General features: G+C 46.0%; 2 protein-coding genes across 2 annotated transcripts; one reads left to right on the plus strand and one right to left on the minus strand.

Annotated features, from left to right (window-relative positions):
• Positions 1-478: 478 nt before the first annotated feature.
• Positions 479-6,497, plus strand: LOC141213727 (protein spinster homolog 1-like). The gene is made up of 12 exons (XM_073665314.1): positions 479-686; positions 859-924; positions 1,175-1,311; positions 1,660-1,811; positions 2,512-2,581; positions 3,198-3,337; positions 3,430-3,582; positions 3,756-3,945; positions 4,154-4,219; positions 4,897-4,995; positions 6,271-6,442; positions 6,487-6,497. The coding sequence occupies exons 1-12, from the start codon at positions 479-481 to the stop codon at positions 6,495-6,497; spliced, it is 1,464 nt and encodes a 487-aa protein (XP_073521415.1).
• A 4,802-nt stretch (positions 6,498-11,299) lies between these two features.
• On the minus strand, positions 11,300-12,054 carry LOC141213728 (uncharacterized). The gene is made up of 2 exons (XM_073665317.1): positions 11,678-12,054; positions 11,300-11,597 (listed from the first exon to the last, which is right to left on the minus strand). The coding sequence occupies exons 1-2, from the start codon at positions 12,052-12,054 to the stop codon at positions 11,300-11,302; spliced, it is 675 nt and encodes a 224-aa protein (XP_073521418.1).
• Positions 12,055-21,652: the final 9,598 nt, after the last annotated feature.

A 21,652-nucleotide genomic window follows, 5' to 3' on the forward strand; every position in this document is an offset into this window, starting at 1 on the left:
TGACCACCCCCACCTCCCAGTCTGGGGCCCACAGCATCGCCCCACCACCTTCAACTTCCTGCAGCAGTGACCCTGACTCCTGGGACCCTGCTCCACCGCAGATACCCCCCCAGCCCGGTAAGCTACAATTGGATTATAAATCGCACCCCCATTTTCCCCCCAAATTTGGGAGAACAAAAAGTGAGTCTTATAATCTGAAAAATACATATATATATATATATATATATATATATATATATATGCTTGTTTTTTTTCTCTTTATTTTTGAAATCTTTATATTTTATTATTTTTTTTATATTAAAGAAAAACTTGTTTTGCTGAATTTGACCTCATTTTTAGTCCCTCTAGGGGACTTAAACTTATTGTTGTTCGATTGCTTATTACACTATATACTGCACTACCACGGAATTGACTGAGACTAATGCAATATTTTTACCGTCTTGTGTTTTTCTCCAGTGTTTGCAGGGCTCTGTTGAACATGGCATCTCTCTTCAATTCCACCCCAAAAATGCCACTTCTATTAGAAGATGTGGAAAAAGGAAAAGACCAGCAAGATGAGGATGAAAACTGCGAAGAACAGGACCTGCACGCCCGGACTGGAGTCTCCATAGTCCGCTCTTTCATTATTGTAGGCGTTCTAACCTTCATCAATCTGGTCACCTTCATAGCTGCCTTCACTTTCGTAGGTAAGTAGGCGTAAACCGGCTTATGTCGGGGGCAAGGTGTATAAGGCCCAAAACTGCAAAAAAAGAAGAAAATCTTCATGGCCAACGAGAAGGCTCGTTAGCTGCTGTGATGTCTATTCCTGCACTTCTCTAATTACAATAATCATTCGTGTTCTTCTTTTTGTTCTGGCAGGAGCGATTTCTTACCTACAAAGCGCATTTAAAATGGACGACAGCAAATCCGGCCTTATAAGCTTAGGTAAACTTTTAACATAAAATCCTATTCTATAGGTCACTTGTGAGGACGGCTGGAATCTCGTGACATCATAAGGTTCCAATTTAGTAACGTTCACATGATGGCCGCCTTTATAGTTACCAAAAATGCAAACAGTGATGAGGACGGGAGAAGTGTTTTCAGTGCAACAGTTTAAATAATCCTCAAATATAAATAAATATATGTTAAAGAAATCATTTCTATTAACTGTGACCTCTTGTTTTTCCCCTTCTAGTATTCACGATCAGCAGTGTCCTGTTTGGTCAAATCTATGGATACCTGGGTGACCGCTGGAACAGAAAATACATCATGTGTGCAGGGATGTCCTTCTGGTCGGCCATCATTCTCTGCAAGTCCTACGTTCCCAATGAGGTAACTGATCTAATTGGTAGAAGCATAAAGACTTAAGGCTCATGCAGACGTCTGTGGATCTCGGTGCCATCATGGACAATAATGCACGGACTGGCCGCGGGTCTTCCGACCCGAGCATCGCTATCACGCTGTCAGAGATCGGACCGGGATCCACCGACGTCTGCATGAGCCCTAAAGCCTCTCACTTGTTTGTATGTAGATCAGTATTTTGCATTAGTATTTGCAAGACAAAAGTGAGAGCGGGTCCAAAATTAGGAAAAGTTTATAATTTTTCCATTACCGTATTTCTTTAGGTGTCTTAGAAAACTTTCATAAATGGTCACTGAATATTTTTTTGTGTTTTCACAGTATTTTACAGTTTTTCTCCTAATTAATGGACTGTCTGGAGCTGCAGAGGCAAGTTTTAAAATAACTGCCCCCTCCATCATTGCCGACGTCTTCGTGGGAGATCGGCGCAGCCGCGCGCTTAACTTGTATTACTTAGCAGCACCCTTTGGCTGGTGAGTGTAGATCTATTTATTGTTTTAAGGAGGGAATCATAGCCAAACTGTCTAAGAGTAAGTCCGACAAGGCGGATTTGCTGTGGACTTTTTTCGGTACGGATTTTGCTCTACAGATGCATGTACAATACATATGGATGGCGTTTCAAAATCCCCTCCGCAAGTAATGATCATGGTGTCGCAACACGTAGGGGGAGGATCAGCAGTGAACCAGCAAACATTTCTGGAATTGCTGCAGATTTCTAGGAAATTGATTCAAGACTCTAAATGGAAATATTTTTTCAGCAATGTCAAGACTTTCCCTAACAGAAAACTGCACTGATTGCTATGGGCAAAAAAGTTTTCTGCTAGACAGTTTGACTTTTAGCACTTATGACAAGAGCTCCTCAAAGAATGTGAAGACTCAGAATGATCTTACACTTTTTATTGTTTTTTTATAAATCATTTAAATGGACATAGGAAATGTTGTAATATATCTTATCAGGAAATATACTTATTTCCCTTCATTAATTCACTGATAAAAATCCATCTTCAGTGACAAGACAGATTGTAGCTTTATGCGGCATGGGGTAACAGTTGCTGCTCATAGAAGTCTATGGAGGGGGTGGAGTAGGAAGGAGGAGCCGGAAAAAGGCACTCAAAAATGTATATGTTTATATGTGTGCAGAAATTATGACAACTTTGTTTTTGTTTTTTACAGTGGCCTTGGTTACATCATTGGGTCTAAAGTGACAAGTGCATTTGGTGGCGCCTGGCAATGGGCCTTCCGGGTAAGTAATAGGTCTGAGGGATCTTGTGGACAAACTGTGAATCTTAATTATAATTCCTGAATCGTATTAAAGGGAATCTGGCAGTATGTTTTTCCATTTGATCTGAGAGCAGGGGCCCTGTAGGGGCAGAGCACCTGATTCCAGCGATGTGTCACTTACTGCTCCTTGTAGATGCTTTAAAAAAAAAATCACTGTTTTATTAGCAGGAGATTATGACGAGGGGACTAGTTGTCTCGTGCCATGTAGTCCTCCTGTTCTGTGTAACCCCGACCCCACCACTGATTGGTGGCTTTCTGCCTATGTACAGTGTGCACAGAAAAATCTACCAATCAGTGGTGTAGGCAGGGTATACAGAGCTCAGCATTCAGAGTACTGCTAGATCTGCAGCAGAGAAAACTGGGATTTTATCAATACTTCACCAAGCACACCAGCAAGTGACACATCGCTGGAATCGGGGTCTCTGTCCCTGCATTATGCTGCTCTCAGATGCGCAGCAAACACCTCGTCGCAGATCCCCTTTAATGGAACCAGTTCCACAACAGTCTGTGCTCATGTCCTTTTTGTGATGAAACCTCTGTATATGTGATATGTGATGTCTCCTTCTTCATCTACACAGATCATCTCTGCTCTGGGCCTGGTAGGAGTCCTGCTCATGGCTGCATTTGTAAAAGAACCGTCCAGAGGAGCTGCAGAGGAAAAGAACAAACCACTGAGCTTCAAAGGATGGCTTATGGATGCCAACCAACTGCGTAAAAAGTAGGTGTCTTCTGTGCATTGATTTATGTCACTGATCTCCCCCGTGACTTCTGCGTCATTTACAAGTTTTTTACCCTTTTCTCTCTCTGCAGCCGAAGTCTTCTGTTTTCTACTCTTGGGACTATTATGGTAAAATTTGTGGCAGCTGCATTCGGCTTCTGGGCTGTTACTTTCCTGAAGCGTGCCCGGGCTCTCATGCTACAGAAGGCGCCATATCAGACTCAACTATCCAACTATGATGACAGGTACAAGTTTAGCAAACTTTAATTTGACATTCACTGGTGGGAATTTAATTCCCCCTATGACCGTTTTCTCTCTAAAAAAAAATATTTATATTTCAAATTATTATTATATCAAATTATTTATATTTCATTTCTTCAAGCTACTTTACTAATCTCTTTACCGCTTTTCTTTGCAGTCTGATTTTCGGAGGACTTACGGTCATCTCTGGCATCCTTGGAGTTGGAACAGGGGCGGAGATAGCCAAGAGATGCAGGAAGTACAACCCTCGTGCTGACCCTATAGTTTGTGCGGTTGGATTGCTGGGCTCCGCCATTTTCCTGCTGTTGGCTATTATTCTTGCAGACATCAGCCTTGTGGCCACTTATGTAAGTACCTGGAGTACAGATTGCTTTCATCCCCTTACTGGGTCTCGGCTATAGGACCGAGCAGTAGAAATCATAGACTATGGCGGGGGCTGTCTATGAATGTACGGAGACTGGGGTGGATGAATGGATTATAAAGACAAAACCTATGGGGGATAGGAAAGCGTGCAAGACACAAATGTTTATATGTATTGTTCTTTACTCTCTGCAGGTGTTTATATTCATCGGGACCATATTTCTGAGCCTGAACTTTTCAGTTTCAACTGATATCCGCCTGGTGAGTGGAGAAAAGCGCTAAACTTATCATAGCTATAATTATATGTATGTAGTCAGTCTCTATGTTCTGTTTTTACCCATCAAATGCCCCATAATCCTGGCTGTGCCCAAGCGTCTGTTGGGTAATTCCCAACTAAAAATAAACCTGGCGCAAGATGATTAAAAACTTCTTTAGTAAAATCTCAGTCCACAACATGTCTGGGCTTCTTATCTATCCTGGCTGATTGTGCATTTAAAGGGGTTGTCCACTACTTTCACATTGATGCCCTACCCGTAGGATATGGCATCAATGTAGGATGGCCGGGGTCCCGCACGCGGCACCCCCGGCGATCAGCAGTTATTGGTATCTGCAGCGGCTGCCACCGGCCGGAGGGGCTTACCTGCGGTGTTTGGCCGTCAAGTTATAGTGGTCACCGCGGTGTACTGCACATCCACCTCCTATTCAATTGACTTGAATAGGTAAGGACTTCCGGCTGGTGGCAGCCGCCGCCGGCACCGATAACTGCTGATCGGAAGGGATGCCGCATGCGGGACCCCGGCCGATCATACATTGATGCCCTATCCATAGTGGACAACTTCTTTAACTTAGGCTTCAAGTATGTTCACTTTGTCCATGTTCTCTTGTCTCGTTGGGTTCAGTGACTCCTTCTGCTCATTCAGAATATTCTCTTGTTTCAGTATGTGGTTTCTCCCACAAGGCGATCAACAGCACAGGCGTTATCGATGGCGGGGTCCCACCTGCTGGGGGAAGCTGGAAGCTCCTATTTCATCGGGCTAGTAAGTAGCTGTTACATATTCTCACATCACTTTAGGGCTACATTCACACATCTGTTTCCATTTGTACATTGTCGCAAAACAGACCATTTTTCTCTTGTGTCATCTGTTTTTTTAAAAAGTGAAGGTGGTAGACTGTCCAAACTTTATTTATCCATTGACTCTTAATAATGGATCAATGAAAAATGGATGAAACACAGATGGAAAACTGAAGTACAAAGTATATCATCCTTTCTCCATCCATTTTTAACAGATTCCTATAGACTAGAAATAGTAACCCCAGTTTTAATTTTTATTTCATAAATCAATAGTACAGTACACATGAAAATAAGAAACGTTGGAATATATCTTTTCAGAGAAATCTGCTTCTTTCTCCTCTCAAACTGATCGTTTATTCTCAAAGTTCTCACTGTATTCAGTGAAGCATTACTGGGATAGGAGATGACAGTTGGTGCTTATAACATTCTATGGAGAGGAAAGAGGGAGGAGCTAGAGGCAGGCTCCCCCCATGTACATAGAATCTGATCAACAGCAATTGTCATCTCCTATCTCAGTAATGTAAAAATCTGTCTTCACTGATTACAGATTTTATCTGTGAATTAAGAATGTTATAAATTAATGGAGGAAAAATAAGCAGATTTATCTGATAAGATCTACCACAAAGTTGCTTATTTTCACGTGTACTGTATTGATTTTATAACGACAGTTACTCTTTACTGGCCAAGTCTGATCCGCAGAACGGATGAGAATAGGACATGCTCTGTCACAGAGGAGTTTTTAAAACTCGCTGTAGCCTATTCATAACATACTTAAAAGGGTTCACCGGGACTATTTGATTTTTTTTACTATGGGCTAACAGGCAAGTCGTTGCTAAATACCTGCCTGTAGTGCCCGGGACCGATCTCTGCCAACACCCGCGATTCAGTGGCCTTCACTGATATCACGTTGACAGAGCAGCATCTTCTCTTCCGCTCTGTTGACGGGGTGGCAGAACTCCAAAGACAAGATGTCCTGGAGTTACGTCACAGATTATCTCTGAAGAAGGATGTCACAAGTGTCCTGTTCCCAGACAATGTGTAGTACTGGAGCTGCGGATACTGGAAGCATTGCTGTTCATAGTTTGGAGGAGCCGCTATCTGCAGTGAGGCACCTTCTCTTTCTATGATCACCAGATTTCATTGGTATCCATTGACTGCTGTCAGCATAAACGTGTCCAGTCAATTATGTTTTTTTACTTTCATTAACCATACATAATTATTTATCTCGTCTCATCTTCAGATATCCGACCGCATCAAAAGTTACAATCCAGACTCGGCTCTTTCGAACTTCCGCAGTCTGCAGTACGCCCTCATGGTTTGCCCCTTTGTGCTGGTTTTCGGAGGAGGATTCTTTTTCGCATGCGCCCTCTTTGTTGAAAATGATCGTAAGAAGGCAGAGACAGAGTCTGAAGGTACGTGCAGAAATAAGTTAATTATCCGATCATATCTCTTACAGAATTGGATTAGCATTAGCTCCATAATTAGTAAATGTAATACCCAGCATCTGTATAATACATCCATCCCCATAACAAAGCTCCATAACATAACATTAACAAAGCTGCATAACATAACATTAACAAAGCTGCAATTAACTTATTATTATGACATAAATAGTTTTATCCTAAGGCTATGTGCCCACGATGCAGAAATGCTCAGGATTTTTCCTGAGCGTTTCTGCATCTCCCCTGGAAAAAAAAACGCATGCGGATTGTACATGCGGATTGTACATGCGGATTGTACATGCGTTTTTCTGCCAGGGACATGCGGATGTGAAGCGTTCTTCACATGCATTTCCGCATGCGGGTTGATAAGCGCTTTCCAAGCGATTTTAGCATCACTTGGAAAGTGCTTGACAACTTGGTCACACTATATAAATCCATGCAAACGGCATGGATTTATATAGTGTGACCCCAAAGAATGGTTAAAAATAAAAAAATAAATATATACTTACCTTCCGATGGCCCCGGCAGTCTTGCTTCACTCCGTCCTGGCTGCCGGCAGATCGCGGTACACTGAAGGACCTGCCAACGTCAGCATCGCGTGACCCGTCACATGGCTATGACGTCAGCGCAGGTCCTTCAGTCCACCGCGATCTGCCGGCATGGGAGGACGAGCGCACCGCGGCCCGCCGGAAGGTAAGTATAACATATATTTTTTATTTTATTCTTTTATTTACAGGTACTATGGCACCTGGGTGTGGATGTCTCCTCTCCTCCACACCCGGGTACCATCCCCACAATGGAACGCATACATCTACATATACAGTGATGCGGAGTCCATGCGGTCTAATGCAAGTCAATGGCGGAGAAAACTCAGCGCTTCCGCAAAATAATTGGTAGTGCTGCTTTTTTTACGCAATGATAATCCGCAGCGGAAATTTCTGCAGCATGTGCACAGCACATACGGATTATCATTGGGGAACATGGCAGACCTTCTACCATGCGTTTTTTAAGCGTTTCTGCAGCGTTTTTGCCGCTGCGGAAACGCTTAAAAAACGCATCGTGGGCACACAGCCTAAGTGTGACCCTACCCTACTGATATGGGGCTGATTATATGACATAAATTGTATTTGAAAAAATCTGCTATGTCTTTTTGGTGGAATCTACTTTTAAGAGAACCTGTCACTCGCCATAAATATACATTTATTTTAACCCGGTATAAATGCTGCTATTCTCCTGAATACGGCATTGTTTGTCTCTTGTTCTCAAATCTCCTTGTTCCTGATAGGTCTCCCTGCTCCCTATACATTTATCCACTATTTTAGCCAACTGGCCGTTGTCATCAAGATGTTTCTCAAAAAGAGAAGTTTTTGAGGGTCACGCCCACTTGGCAAAAATAAATACAAATACTAGATTTACATGAAGGGAAAAGGGGGCAATTTCTCAGGAAATTAGAATCTTGAGGAACAAAGGATGAACAATGCCAGATTCAGGAGAACAACAGGATTTACAACGGGTAAAAAATGGTAAATGTCGGATCATCTCGTTCAATTGTTTTTACTTAACATTTACAAAAAAAAATAACATTAAGAAGGAATATAAATTGGGGAGGGGAAAAGGAGTAATGGGGTAACAATGGGAAGTTACAGGAGAGAAAGTAAAGGCAAGGCTAGTCATTATTATTAGTAATAAACAACTATTATAACTTTGACCATAATATGTGTAAACAATTAGTTTGGTATATATCCAGTATTGTTTGTTTATACAACTATTTTAGTTTTTAAGTTTTGGGTTTAGCCTGAGTAAAAAAAAACTCTTCCACTATGGCATTCATCTAACTAAATATCAGCTACAACATTTTTTCACTAATCGCAAAGTTGAACTTTAATATTGTGCGTTGATGCCTTTCCATTACTTCTAATATTGATGGAGGAATTATTTGCTTCCATTTTGTTGCGATTAAATGTTTAATCACCAAAAAGATATGACAAGAGATATGTTGAAATTTGGGTGGGATTTCTTCTAGACCTTGTGATAATAATATTAATTGTGGTGTAAGTGGAATATTGGGTTTAGAAATTCATAGGAGTAAGTTCAAAGTTTCTTTCCATAATTCCTTTATGGACAACTCCAAAATATGTGTAAAATGTCTCCCGGTTTAGCACAACCTCTCCAGCATAGAGGAGGTTGGGAAGGAAATGCTCTGCGGGGTCTCATTGGAGTAAAGGAGCACCGCAGCATAATGTTATAGTGCGTCTCTTGGAAACACGTAGTGGCACAATATGTCAGGTTTAATGCTTTACTGTACATGTAGATAATCCTTCTGTATCATTTTATATCAAATAATTTAATTTTATTTCATCTTTATAGACTTTGTCCTGAAGGAGGTAATATCTACAGCTCCATAAATTAGAACTTTTTAAAGCTGGACCTGAGGAAAAATGAAAGGTAAGATAAGATGGGAATAGTCAACTTTAACTTTTTTAATTTTTGGTAATGAGAATATATAATTTGAGAATATAATTTGAGTGGGTTTTCAGATCCTATTATTTCAGAGTTAGAATTTTTAGTTTCTTTCCAGGCCAGGTATCTCTTCTTAGAACTATTCAATCCTTTTACAAGAGGAGATAAAATATTAAGTACCAATTTTATTTTTTTAAGGGGATGAGTGATAATACCAGATGGGAAATATATTAGTTATACAACCATATAAATCATCGTATAAAACTGTACACTTGTTAAACTACGTTTTGCTTCTTTTGTTGGAGACAGTGGCTCTAGCTTTGCGGCACGAATCATCACGTTGTACATTCAATGTCCGTTCCGGCTATGACAACTTGCTGGAGGTCCTAGATTCATTGGGGATCTGCAGGGGTTTGTCTGACATCTTTAAGTTCCTGGATGTCTTTTAATGTTTTAGAAATACTTGATCTTTTACTAAAGCTAAAATAGTGGGGAGAAGATCCTTTACAGTAAAAATAGTTCTATTTAGATCTAGCTTTATTAACGCTACATAATCAATAATTTATTTTTTAATTTAAATTTATAGATTTAAAAAATTGCACTCATGTACTTCTTAGATATCCATGAAATGCTTAGTGCCGGCCAATATGAAACATTCTGGGTTTAGGAGTCCAGTGGGTGGTCTCAGATCTCACATAGTGATTGTCAGCCCCCTCTATATGAATGGGGGGTACAGTCCTAAACTAAGAATAAGCCAATATCACTTATCTTAAATCTTTTCTCACAAGGCTAGAAATCAGTAACCAGGAGTACATTGCCTGCCGCTTATATATGATATCCAGTTGTTTCATCTTCAGTCATATTTATTATTTCTACAGATCACTATTCCGGAGAGAGGCCTGATTGTGATCCGTCAATGAACAAAGAATCCAGCTGGATGTGACGACTCTTCCACAAGGCGAAAACAAGTCAGAAAAAAGAGACAGATTCCGGGCTCGGTCTCTGTTCTCGCATACGACATTTACTGGACTTTCCGCAGTCAGATGAACTCACGGAATAAAGTGAGGTTCCTGCTGCATCAAGAGGCAGATTCCGGGCTCGGTCTCTGTTCTCACTTCTGGATACGACATTTACTGGACTTTCCGCAGTCAGATGAACTCACGGAATAAAGTGAGCTTCCTGCTGCATAAGGAGACAGATTCCAGGCTCGGTCTCTGTTCTCGTCCTATCATGATTAGTGCCACATTGAAGACTATTGGGCAACACGGTGGCTCAGTGGTTAGCACTGTTGCTTTGCAGCGTTCGGGTCCAAACCCAACCAAAGAGAACAACTGCATGGAGTTTGTATGCTCTCCCCGTGTTCGCGTGGGTTTCCTCCGGGTTCTCCGGTTTCCTCCCACACTCCAAAGACATACTGATAGGAAATTGATAAATAAATAATTAAATATTATTTCAACTATTATTGAAAATTCTTATATTTGACTCCTTGAATGAAGCTAATAGTCAGTGTATGATAACATATCTGAGCCTCTGTATGGGTCTTCACAGTGCTTAACCCCTTAATAACATCTGACGTACTAATACGCGTCTGTGCCCTGGGACTTAAGAGCCAGACCCGTATTAGTACGTCATATCTTTAATGCGGCACCGCGACTTAAGTCGCGGTGACAGCATTAAAGTTACGGTGCCATCCTACTTCCTGGTAGATGGCGTCATCATCCCGGGGGCTGTCGCCGCCCCCCCGCACCAGCGATCGCTGTGATTGGCTGTTCAAATCTGAACAGCCAATCACAGCATTTCTCACTGTTTCCGGCAATGTGATTGCCAGAAACAGTGATCTGCAGCCTAGGATCGGTGCTCCTATGAGCACCGATCCTAGACTGTTGCTAGGACACCCCAGCCCTGGCCCCGGACTGCTATGATCGGTGCGATCGCCGATCACATCGATCGCACCGATCGTAGCGCGACCGCGCGGTGACAGGGCGGTCATGGGGCGGTGACCGGCTTGTGACCTGCCTGTCACCGCCCCATGACCCCCTGTAATGTGACTCAAGCCCCCAGACTGCTCTGATTGGAGCGATCAATGATGACATCGATCGCTCCAATCAGAGTACCTGAATACAGGTGACCAGGCGGTCACAGGGAGGTGTCACCCCTCTGTGACCCCCTGTGGTGCGTGCTCTGCTCCAGCCATGTCTGATTGGTGCAATCAGTGTCACCAATCAGATGGCTGGGGCACAACATGCACCACAGGGGGTCACAGAGGGGTGACACCTCCCTGTGACCGCCTGGTCACCTGTATTCAGGTACTCTGATTGGAGCGATCGATGTCATCAATGATTGCTCCAATCAGATTACCTCCACCTGTCACCACCCCATCATCACCCTGTGACCGCCCTGCAGACCCTCACATTTGGTGAGGATTTCTACAGAGCGATCACATCTGATGTGTCTGTTCTGGGCCTTGTAGTGCCACAGAATATTCTCACTGTTCCAGTCGCTGCTGCTGCTGCCGCTGCTCCTGGATCTTCTGTTCCTGCGTCCTGGATCTTCTGTTCCTGCGTCCTGGATCTTCTGTTCCTGCGTCCTGGATCTTCTGTTCCTGCGTCCTGGATCTTCTGCTCCTGACCTGCTGTGATTCCTGCTCCAGAGCCTGCTGCTGATCCTGCAGAGAAGACTTTGGTAAGTCTGTTCTCCCCTCATCCACCCCAATCCCCCCTCCCCCCTCTTTTTACCCCCCCTTACCTTTTTTTTCTGCGTCCTGCAGCGGTCTCCAGCTCTGGTCCGAGTCTCCAGCTCCACTCCCGGTCACCAGCGCCGGGCTCCTGGTCACCAGCGCCGGGCTCCTGGTCACCAGCGCCGGGCTCCTGGTCACCAGCGCCGGGCTCCTGGTCACCAGCGCCGGGCTCCTGGTCTCCTGCACCGGGCTCCTGGTCTCCTGCTCCGGGCTCCTGGTCTCCTGCTCCGGGCTCCTGGTCTCCTGCTCCGGGCTCCTGCACCGGGCTCCTGGTCTCCTGCTCCGGGTTCCTGGTCTCCTGCTCCGGGCTCCCGGGCTCCTGCTCTGGGTCTTCTGTTCCAGTCCTGCTGACCCTTTGGTAAGTCCATCTCTGATCTCCCCTCATCCACCCCAATCCCCCTCTTCCCACTCTCCTGTCTTTTTACCCCTCTTCCCACTCCCCTGTCTTTTTACCCTCCTTCCCATCCCAATCCGCCTCACCCCAGTGTCCCTGTTAATTCTTTTGCTTCTGATCTCCAGCTCCAGTACCAGTCTCCTGCTCCGTGCTCCTGGTCTCCTGCACCGGGCTCCTGGTCTCCTGCACCGGGCTCCTGGTCTCCTGCACCGGGCTCCTGGTCTCCTGCACCGGGCTCCTGGTCTCCTGCTCCGGGCTCCTGGTCTCCTGCTCCGGGCTCCTGGTCTCCTGTTCCGGGCTCCTGGTCTCCTGCTCCGGGTTCCTGGTCTCCTGCTCTGGGTCTTCTGTTCCAGTCCTGCTGACCCTTTGGTAAGTCCATCTCTGATCTCCCCTCATCCACCCCAATCCCCCTCTTCCCCCTCTTCCCACTCCCCTGTCTTTTAACCCCCCTTCCCACCCCAGTGTCCCTGTTAATTCTTTTGCTTCTGATCTCCAGCTCCAGCACCGGGCTCCTGGTCTCCTGCACCGGGCTCCTGGTCTCCTGCACCGGGCTCCTGGTCTCCTGCACCGGGCTCCTGGTCTCCTGCTCCGGGTTCCTGGTCTCCTGCACCGGGCTCCTGGTCTCCTGCACCGGGCTCCTGGTCTCCTGCACCGGGCTCCTGGTCTCCTGCTCCGGGTTCCTGGTCTCCTGCTCCAGGCTCCCGGGCTCCTGCTCTGGGTCTTCTGTTCCAGTCCTGCTGACCCTTTGGTAAGTCCATCTCTGATCTCCCCTCATCCACCCCAATCCCCCTCTTCCCACTCTCCTGTCTTTTTACCCCTCTTCCCACTCCCCTGTCTTTTTACCCTCCTTCCCATCCCAATCCGCCTCACCCCAGTGTCCCTGTTAATTCTTTTGCTTCTGATCTCCAGCTCCAGTACCAGTCTCCTGCTCCGTGCTCCTGGTCTCCTGCTCCGGGCTCCCGTCTTCCTGCTCCGGGCCACCGGTCTCCTGCTCCGGGCTCCCGGTCACCAGCGCCGGTCTCCTGCTCCGGGCTCCCGGTCTCCTGCTCCGGGCTCCCGGTCTCCTGCTCCGGGCTCCCGGTCTCCTGCTCCGGGCTCCCGGTCTCCTGCTCCGGTCTCCTGCTCCGGGCTCCCGGTCTCCTGCTCCGGGCTCCCGGTCTCCTGCTCCGGGCTCCCGGTCACCAGCGCCGGTCTCCTGCTCCGGGCCCCCGGTCTCCTGCTCCGGGCCCCCGGTCTCCTGCTCCGGGCTCCCGGTCTCCTGCTCCGGGCTCCCGGTCACCAGCGCCGGTCTCCTGCTCCGGGCCCCCGGTCTCCTGCTCCGGGCTCCCGGTCTCCTGCTCCGGGCTCCCGGTCTCCTGCTCCGGGCCCCCGGTCTCCTGCTCCGGGCCCCCGGTCTCCTGCTCCGGGCTCCCGGTCTCCTGCTCCGGGCTCCCGGTCTCCTGCTCCGGGCCCCCGGTCTCCTGCTCCGGGCTCCCGGTCTCCTGCTCCGGGCTCCCGGTCACCAGCGCCGGTCTCCTGCTCCGGGCCCCCGGTCTCCTGCTCCGGGCCCCCGGTCTCCTGCTCCGGGCTCCCGGTCTCCTGCTCCGGGCTCCCGGTCTCCTGCTCCGGGCCCCCGGTCTCCTGCTCCGGGCTCCCGGTCTCCTGCTCCGGGCCCCCGGTCTCCTGCTCCGGGCTCCCGGTCACCAGCGCCGGGCTCCTGCTACGGGCTCCCGGTCCTGAAAGAACAGAGAGGACTTTGGTAAGTAATCTGATCTCCCCTCATCCAACCTAATTCCCCTCTTCCCACTCCCCACACATTTGTGCGCACATCCAGCAGCCGCCGAGTATTGATCGGTGGCATAGTTCACCAATCCACACTCGTGCTCGCTGTTTGCACCACATACAGTATTTCCTTTTTCCACACACTCTAAATAAAGTACTGACACACACACACTCTCAAAGAATTGACACACACGCAGCACATACATAACAAACAATGTCCAGCTCATCCCAAACTCATTATTCAGCGGAGGAGGCATACGCTATTCTTGCCTCCGACACTGACAGTGAGGGTGAGGATCCCACATTTCTTTGTTTTTCCGACTCCTCGTCGTCTTCCTCCTTCTCTTCTTCCTCCTCTTCCTCAGGTTCTGCTGGCCCGCCCCGCCGTCGTCGCAGGAGAGATGTTCCAGCGCCCCCCACTACTGAGCCTATATGGACTTCGCCCCCTGAAAATTATGAGCCGCTGATTCCTGATTTCGTAGCGGAATCAGGAATCAAGTTTGACACCACCGGCCTCACAGAAATAGACTTTTTCAAAGTCTTTTTCTCTGAGGATTTTATAAACCTCATGGTGGGCCAAACTAATTTATACGCTCATCAATTTTTAGAACAAAACCCCTCTTCATCATTTTCTAACTGGTCTCCTGTAGACGCAGTAGAAATGATGAAGTTTTGGGGCCTGGTCCTTCTTATGGGGATCTTGAAGAAGCCCGAGCTTCGGCAATACTGGAGTGTTGACGTTTTGTATAACACTCCAGTGTTCCGAATGGTCATGCCCCGGACACGTTTTCAGGCCATCTACAAGTTCTTGCATTACCAAGATAATGCAAGGTGTCCTGCACGCGATGACCCGAACTTTGATCGTCTTTTCAAAGTTCGGCCGGTCATCGAACACTTCAACAACAAGTTTGGTGAAGTGTACGTGCCCCAAAGGGACATTTGTGTGGATGAGTCCTTAATTTCTTTTAAGGGGCGGCTTGGATTCCGGCAGTACCTGCCCAGTAAGAGGGCAAGGTACGGGATCAAGCTGTATAAACTTTGTGAGAGTACCTCAGGATACACTCACAAGTTTAGAGTTTATGAAGGGAAGGACTCCCGGATTGAACCCCCTGAATGCCCCCCTGTTCTGGGAGTGAGTGGGAAAATTGTGTGGGACTTGGTGCACCCACTGCTTGATAAAGGTTATCACCTCTACGTGGATAACTTTTATACAAGTATCCCGCTCTTCCAGTCCCTCTCTGCGCGACGTACCGCAGCCTGCGGTACTGTCCGCAAAATTCAGAAAGGCCTCCCAAAGACGCTAATTGGGCAGCTGCTCAAGAGGGGTGAGAGCAGAGCCCAATGTAGCGACCACCTGTTGATGGTCAAGTACAAGGACAAAAGGGATGTCCTTTTCTTGACCACCATACATGGTGATGGCAGCACACTCAGCACTGTACGAGGTTCCACTACACAGGTCGTCAAACCAGACTGTGTAGTGGGGTACAACAAGTACATGGGGGGAGTTGATCTCTCTGATCAAGTCCTCCAGCCATACAGTGCTTTGAGAAAGTCCAGAGTGTGGTACAAGAAGCTGGCCGTGCACATTGTACAGATGGCAATGCACAATGCTTTCCTTCTGTCACAATGTGCAGGCCAGACTTCTGCGTCGTACCTTCAGTTTCAGGAAACAGTTATCAAGGCCCTGATATTTGGCAGCGGTGACAGAGAGGGCCCCAGTACTTCTGGAATTGAAGGACCAAGGATTGTACCAGGCCAGCATTTCCCAGGGCAGATCCCTCACAGCGGAAAAAAAGGAAAGTCACAAAAGAGGTGCCGAGTGTGTTATAAAAGTGGAATACGCAAGGACACCATTTATCAATGTGACACCTGCCCTGACAAACCTGGCCTGTGTATGAAAGACTGCTTCAAAAGGTACCATACTTCGATGGACTATTGAATTAATTTCTGAAGTATAACAACCTGACGAACACTTCACAGCTGACGTAGTGTTCGTCAGGTTGTCATACATCAGTTGTGTAGTGTTCGTCAGATTGTCCTACACAACTGATGTATAACATTACATTACAAAATTCAAAAATCAACTAACACTACCAAAAAGGGGGCACTTGTTAGGCATTTCACTGTTTAGGCACATCAAGGGCTCTGAGAACATGACATGACGCCCGCAGACCATTCCATCAAAGTCTGCGTTCAAAAGCGTCACTCCTTCCCTTCCGAGCCCTTACATGCGCCCAAACAGTAGTTTTTTTCCAACACATGGGGTATATGAGTACTCAGGAGAAATTGCACAACAACTTATGGGGTGCAATTTCTCCTAGTACCCTTGTGAAAATATTTTTTTTTGCATTTTTGTGGAAAAAATGTTTTTTTTTTATTTTCACAAGTCAACATTATGATTTTCTGAGAGGCACCTGGGGGTTCAATGGGCTCACCACACATCTATATAAGTTCCCTGGGGGGTCTAGTTTCCAAAATGGGGTCACTTGTGGGGGAGCTCCAATGTTTAGACACACAGGGGCTCTCGAAACGCAACATGGTGTCCGCTAACAAATTGGAACCATGTCGCGTTTGGAGAGATCCTGTGTGTCTAAACATTGGAGCTCCCCCACAAGTGACCCCATTTTGGAAACTAGACCCCCCAAGGCACCTTTCTAGATGCATAGTGAGCACTTGGAACCCCCAGGTGCTTCACAAATTGATCCATAACAATGAAAAAGTGTTTTTTTTTCACTTATTCAATTTTACGAATCAATTTGTGAAGCACCTGGGGGTTCCAAGTGCTCATTATGCATCTAGATAGGTGCCTTGGGGGGTCTAGTTTCCAAAATGGGGTCACTTGTGTGGCAGCTCCAATGTTTGGGCACACAGGGACTCTTCAAATGCAACATGGTATTCGCTAACAAATTGTCGGCTCAAATTGTTAGCGGATACCATGTTGCATTTGAAGAGTCCCTGTGTGCCCAAACATTGGAGCTCCCCCACAAGTGACCCCATTTTGGAAACTAGACCCCCCAAGGCACCTATCTAGATGCATAATGAGCACTTGGAACCCCCAGGTGCTTCACAAATTGATTCGTAAAATTGAATAAGTGAAAAAAAAACACTTTTTCATTGTTATGGATCAATTTGTGAAGCACCTGGGGGTTCCAAGTGCTCACTATGCATCTAGAAAGGTGCCTTGGGGGGTCTAGTTTCCAAAATGGGGTCACTTGTGGGGGAGCTCCAATGTTTGGGCACACAGGGACTCTCTAAATGCAACATGGTGTCCTCTAACAAATTTAACGGAAAATCGGCTCAAATTGTTAGCGACACCATGTTGCGTTTGGAGAGCCGCTGTGTGCCCAAACATTGGAGCTCCCCCACAAGTGACCCCATTTTGGAAACTAGACCCCCCAAGGCACCTATCTAGATGCATTGTGAGCACTTGGAACCCTCAGATGCTTCACAAATTGATTCATAAAAATGAAAAAGTGTTTTTTTTTTCACTTTTTCATTGTTACGAATCAATTTGTGAAGCACCTGGGGGTTCAAAGTGCTCACTATGCATCTAGATAGGTGCCTTGGGGGGTCTAGTTTCCAAAATGGGGTCACTTGTGGGGGAGCTCCAATGTTTGGGCACACAGCGGCTCTCCAAACGCAACATGGTGTCGCTAACAATTTGAGCCAATTTTGCGTTAAATTTGTTAGCGGACACCATGTTGCATTTAGAGAGCCGCTGTGTGCCCAAATATTGGAGCTCCCCCACAAGTGACCCCATTTTGGAAACTAGACCACCCAAGGCACCTATCTAGATGCATAGTGAGCACTTGGAACCCTCAGGTGCTTCACAAATTGATTCATAAAAATGAAAAAGTGTTTTTTTTTTCACTTTTTCATTGTTACGAATCAATTTGTGAAGCACCTGGGGGTTCCAAGTGCTCACTATGCATCTAGATAGGTGCCTTGGGGGGTCTAGTTTCCAAAATGGGGTCACTTGTGGGGGAGCTCCAATGTTTGGGCACACAGCGGCTCTCCAAACGCAACATGGTGTCGCTAACAATTTGAGCCAATTTTGCGTTAAATTTGTTAGCGGACACCATGTTGCATTTAGAGAGCCGCTGTGTGCCCAAATATTGGAGCTCCCCCACAAGTGACCCCATTTTGGAAACTAGACCACCCAAGGCACCTATCTAGATGCATAGTGAGCACTTGGAACCCTCAGGTGCTTCACAAATTGATTCATAAAAATGAAAAAGTGTTTTTTTTTTCACTTTTTCATTGTTACGAATCAATTTGTGAAGCACCTGGGGGTTCCAAGTGCTCACTATGCATCTAGAAAGGTGCCTTGGGGGGTCTAGTTTCCAAAATGGGGTCACTTGTGGGGGAGCTCCAATATTTGGGCACACAGCGGCTCTCTAAATGCAACATGGTGTCCGCTAACAAATTTAACGCAAAATTGGCTCAAATTGTTAGCGACACCATGTTGCGTTTGGAGAGCCGCTGTGTGCCCAAACATTGGAGCTCCCCCACAAGTGACCCCATTTTGGAAACTAGACCACCCAAGGCACCTATCTAGATGCATAGTGAGCACTTGGAACCCTCAGGTGCTTCACAAATTGATTCATAAAAATGAAAAAGTGTTTTTTTTTTCACTTTTTCATTGTTACGAATCAATTTGTGAAGCACCTGGGGGTTCCAAGTGCTCACTATGCATCTAGATAGGTGCCTTGGGGGGTCTAGTTTCCAAAATGGGGTCACTTGTGGGGGAGCTCCAATGTTTGGGCACACAGCGGCTCTCCAAACGCAACATGGTGTCGCTAACAATTTGAGCCAATTTTGCGTTAAATTTGTTAGCGGACACCATGTTGCATTTAGAGAGCTGCTGTGTGCCCAAATATTGGAGCTCCCCCACAAGTGACCCCATTTTGGAAACTAGACCACCCAAGGCACCTATCTAGATGCATAGTGAGCACTTGGAACCCTCAGGTGCTTCACAAATTGATTCATAAAAATGAAAAAGTGTTTTTTTTTTCACTTTTTCATTGTTACGAATCAATTTGTGAAGCACCTGGGGGTTCCAAGTGCTCACTATGCATCTAGATAGGTGCCTTGGGGGGTCTAGTTTCCAAAATGGGGTCACTTGTGGGGGAGCTCCAATGTTTGGGCACACAGCGGCTCTCCAAACGCAACATGGTGTCGCTAACAATTTGAGCCAATTTTGCGTTAAATTTGTTAGCGGACACCATGTTGCATTTAGAGAGCCGCTGTGTGCCCAAATATTGGAGCTCCCCCACAAGTGACCCCATTTTGGAAACTAGACCACCCAAGGCACCTATCTAGATGCATAGTGAGCACTTGGAACCCTCAGGTGCTTCACAAATTGATTCATAAAAATGAAAAAGTGTTTTTTTTTTCACTTTTTCATTGTTACGAATCAATTTGTGAAGCACCTGGGGGTTCCAAGTGCTCACTATGCATCTAGAAAGGTGCCTTGGGGGGTCTAGTTTCCAAAATGGGGTCACTTGTGGGGGAGCTCCAATATTTGGGCACACAGCGGCTCTCTAAATGCAACATGGTGTCCGCTAACAAATTTAACGCAAAATTGGCTCAAATTGTTAGCGACACCATGTTGCGTTTGGAGAGCCGCTGTGTGCCCAAACATTGGAGCTCCCCCACAAGTGACCCCATTTTGGAAACTAGACCACCCAAGGCACCTATCTAGATGCATAGTGAGCACTTGGAACCCTCAGGTGCTTCACAAATTGATTCATAAAAATGAAAAAGTGTTTTTTTTTTCACTTTTTCATTGTTACGAATCAATTTGTGAAGCACCTGGGGGTTCCAAGTGCTCACTATGCATCTAGATAGGTGCCTTGGGGGGTCTAGTTTCCAAAATGGGGTCACTTGTGGGGGAGCTCCAATGTTTGGGCACACAGCGGCTCTCCAAACGCAACATGGTGTCGCTAACAATTTGAGCCAATTTTGCGTTAAATTTGTTAGCGGACACCATGTTGCATTTAGAGAGCTGCTGTGTGCCCAAATATTGGAGCTCCCCCACAAGTGACCCCATTTTGGAAACTAGACCACCCAAGGCACCTATCTAGATGCATAGTGAGCACTTGGAACCCTCAGGTGCTTCACAAATTGATTCATAAAAATGAAAAAGTGTTTTTTTTTTCACTTTTTCATTGTTACGAATCAATTTGTGAAGCACCTGGGGGTTCCAAGTGCTCACTATGCATCTAGATAGGTGCCTTGGGGGGTCTAGTTTCCAAAATGGGGTCACTTGTGGGGGAGCTCCAATGTTTGGGCACACAGGGACTCTCTAAATGCAACATGGTGTCCTCTAACAAATTTAACGGAAAATCGGCTCAAATTGTTAGCGACACCATGTTGCGTTTGGAGAGCCGCTGTGTGCCCAAACATTGGAGCTCCCCCACAAGTGACCCCATTTTGGAAACTAGACCCCCCAAGGCACCTATCTAGATGCATTGTGAGCACTTGGAACCCTCAGGTGCTTCACAAATTGATTTATAAAAATGAAAAAGTGTTTTTTTTTTCACTTTTTCATTGTTACGAATCAATTTGTGAAGCACCTGGGGGTTCCAAGTGCTCACTATGCATCTAGAAAGGTGCCTTGGGGGGTCTAGTTTCCAAAATGGGGTCACTTGTGGGGGAGCTCCAAAGTTTGGGCACACATGGGCTCTCCAAACACAACATGGCGTCCGCTAATTATTCAAGCAAATTTTACAATCAAAAAGTCAAATGGCGCTCCTTCCCTTCCGAGCCCTGCCGTGCGCCCAAACAGTGTTTTTTCCCCAAATATTGGGTATCTGCGTGCCCAGGGGAAATTGCACAACAAATTTTGGGGTCCATTTTTTCTTGTTACCCCTGTGAAAATAAAAAAAATTGGGTCTAAAGTAACATTTTTGTGAAAAAAGTTAAATGTTCATTTTTTTCTTCCACATTCCAAAAATTCCTGTGAAGCACCTGAAGGGTTAATAAAGTTCTTGAATGTGGTTTTGAGCACCTTGAGGGGTGCAGTTTTTAGAATGGTGTCACTTTTGGGTATTTTCTGTCATAAAGACCTCTCAAAGTGACTTCAAATATGATATGGTCCCTAAAAAAATGTTTTTGTAAATTTTGTTGGAAAAATGAGAAATCGCTGGTCAACTTTTAACCCTTATAGCTCCCTAACAAAAGAAAATTTTGGTTCCAAAATTGTGCTGATGTAAAGTAGACATGTGGGAAATGTTATTTATTAACTCTTTTGTGTGACATATCGCTCTGATTTCAGGGCTCAAAAATTCAAATTTTGAAAATTGCAAAATTTTCAAAATTTTCGCCAAATTTCCGTTTTTTTCACAAATAAACGCAAGTGATATCGAAGAAATTTTTCCACAATCATGAAGTACAATATGTCACGAAAAAACAATCTCAGAATCAGGGGGATCCGTTGAAGCGTTCCAGAGTAATTACCTCATAAAGTGACAGTGGTCAGAATTGTAAAAATTGGCCCGGTCATTAACGTGCAAACCACCCGCGGGGCTTAAGGGGTTAATAGAGGCAACTGGGGGTCAACCCAACAAATCATAGGAGCCTCAGGTCTGGTCAATGATTCCTCCCCAGGTCCACACATTGCATTCCATGTCCTGAGCTCACGTATGTGATCAGTCCTCCATTATGGTAAATGGAAAATATAGAAACAACCAATCAAAAGTCTAACACCTTACTGCCCTATGACATACTATTACATCATGGGCACATGGGATTAAACATGAACTGTGCTATTTTCATGGTAGTCGTGCTGTGCAGGCTTAGCAGCTGAGCCCGCACTTCAAGGAGA

Source organism: Phyllobates terribilis, unplaced genomic scaffold (assembly GCF_046119375.1).
Source record: "Phyllobates terribilis strain yellow unplaced genomic scaffold, ASM4611937v1 Scaffold_211__1_contigs__length_3443825, whole genome shotgun sequence".
Classification (NCBI taxonomy): domain Eukaryota; kingdom Metazoa; phylum Chordata; class Amphibia; order Anura; family Dendrobatidae; genus Phyllobates; species Phyllobates terribilis.

What these genes read in the sequence shown, in the direction of transcription:
- LOC141213727 (XM_073665314.1), top strand. Translation starts at nt 479, where the DNA reads ATGGCATCTCTCTTCAATTCCACCCCAAAAATGCCACTTCTATTAGAA. An exon ending in AGTCCTACGTTCCCAATGAG is followed by an intron (nt 1,312 to 1,659) that starts GTAACTGATCTA and finishes GTGTTTTCACAG; the next exon opens with TATTTTACAGTTTTTCTCCT. An exon ending in CTATCCAACTATGATGACAG is followed by an intron (nt 3,583 to 3,755) that starts GTACAAGTTTAG and finishes TTTTCTTTGCAG; the next exon opens with TCTGATTTTCGGAGGACTTA.
- LOC141213728 (XM_073665317.1), bottom strand. Translation starts at nt 12,054, where the DNA reads ATGAGGGGAGATCAGAGATGGACTTACCAAAGGGTCAGCAGGACTGGA. An exon ending in GCAGGACGCAGAAAAAAAAG is followed by an intron (nt 11,598 to 11,677) that starts GTAAGGGGGGGT and finishes TCTTCTCTGCAG; the next exon opens with GATCAGCAGCAGGCTCTGGA.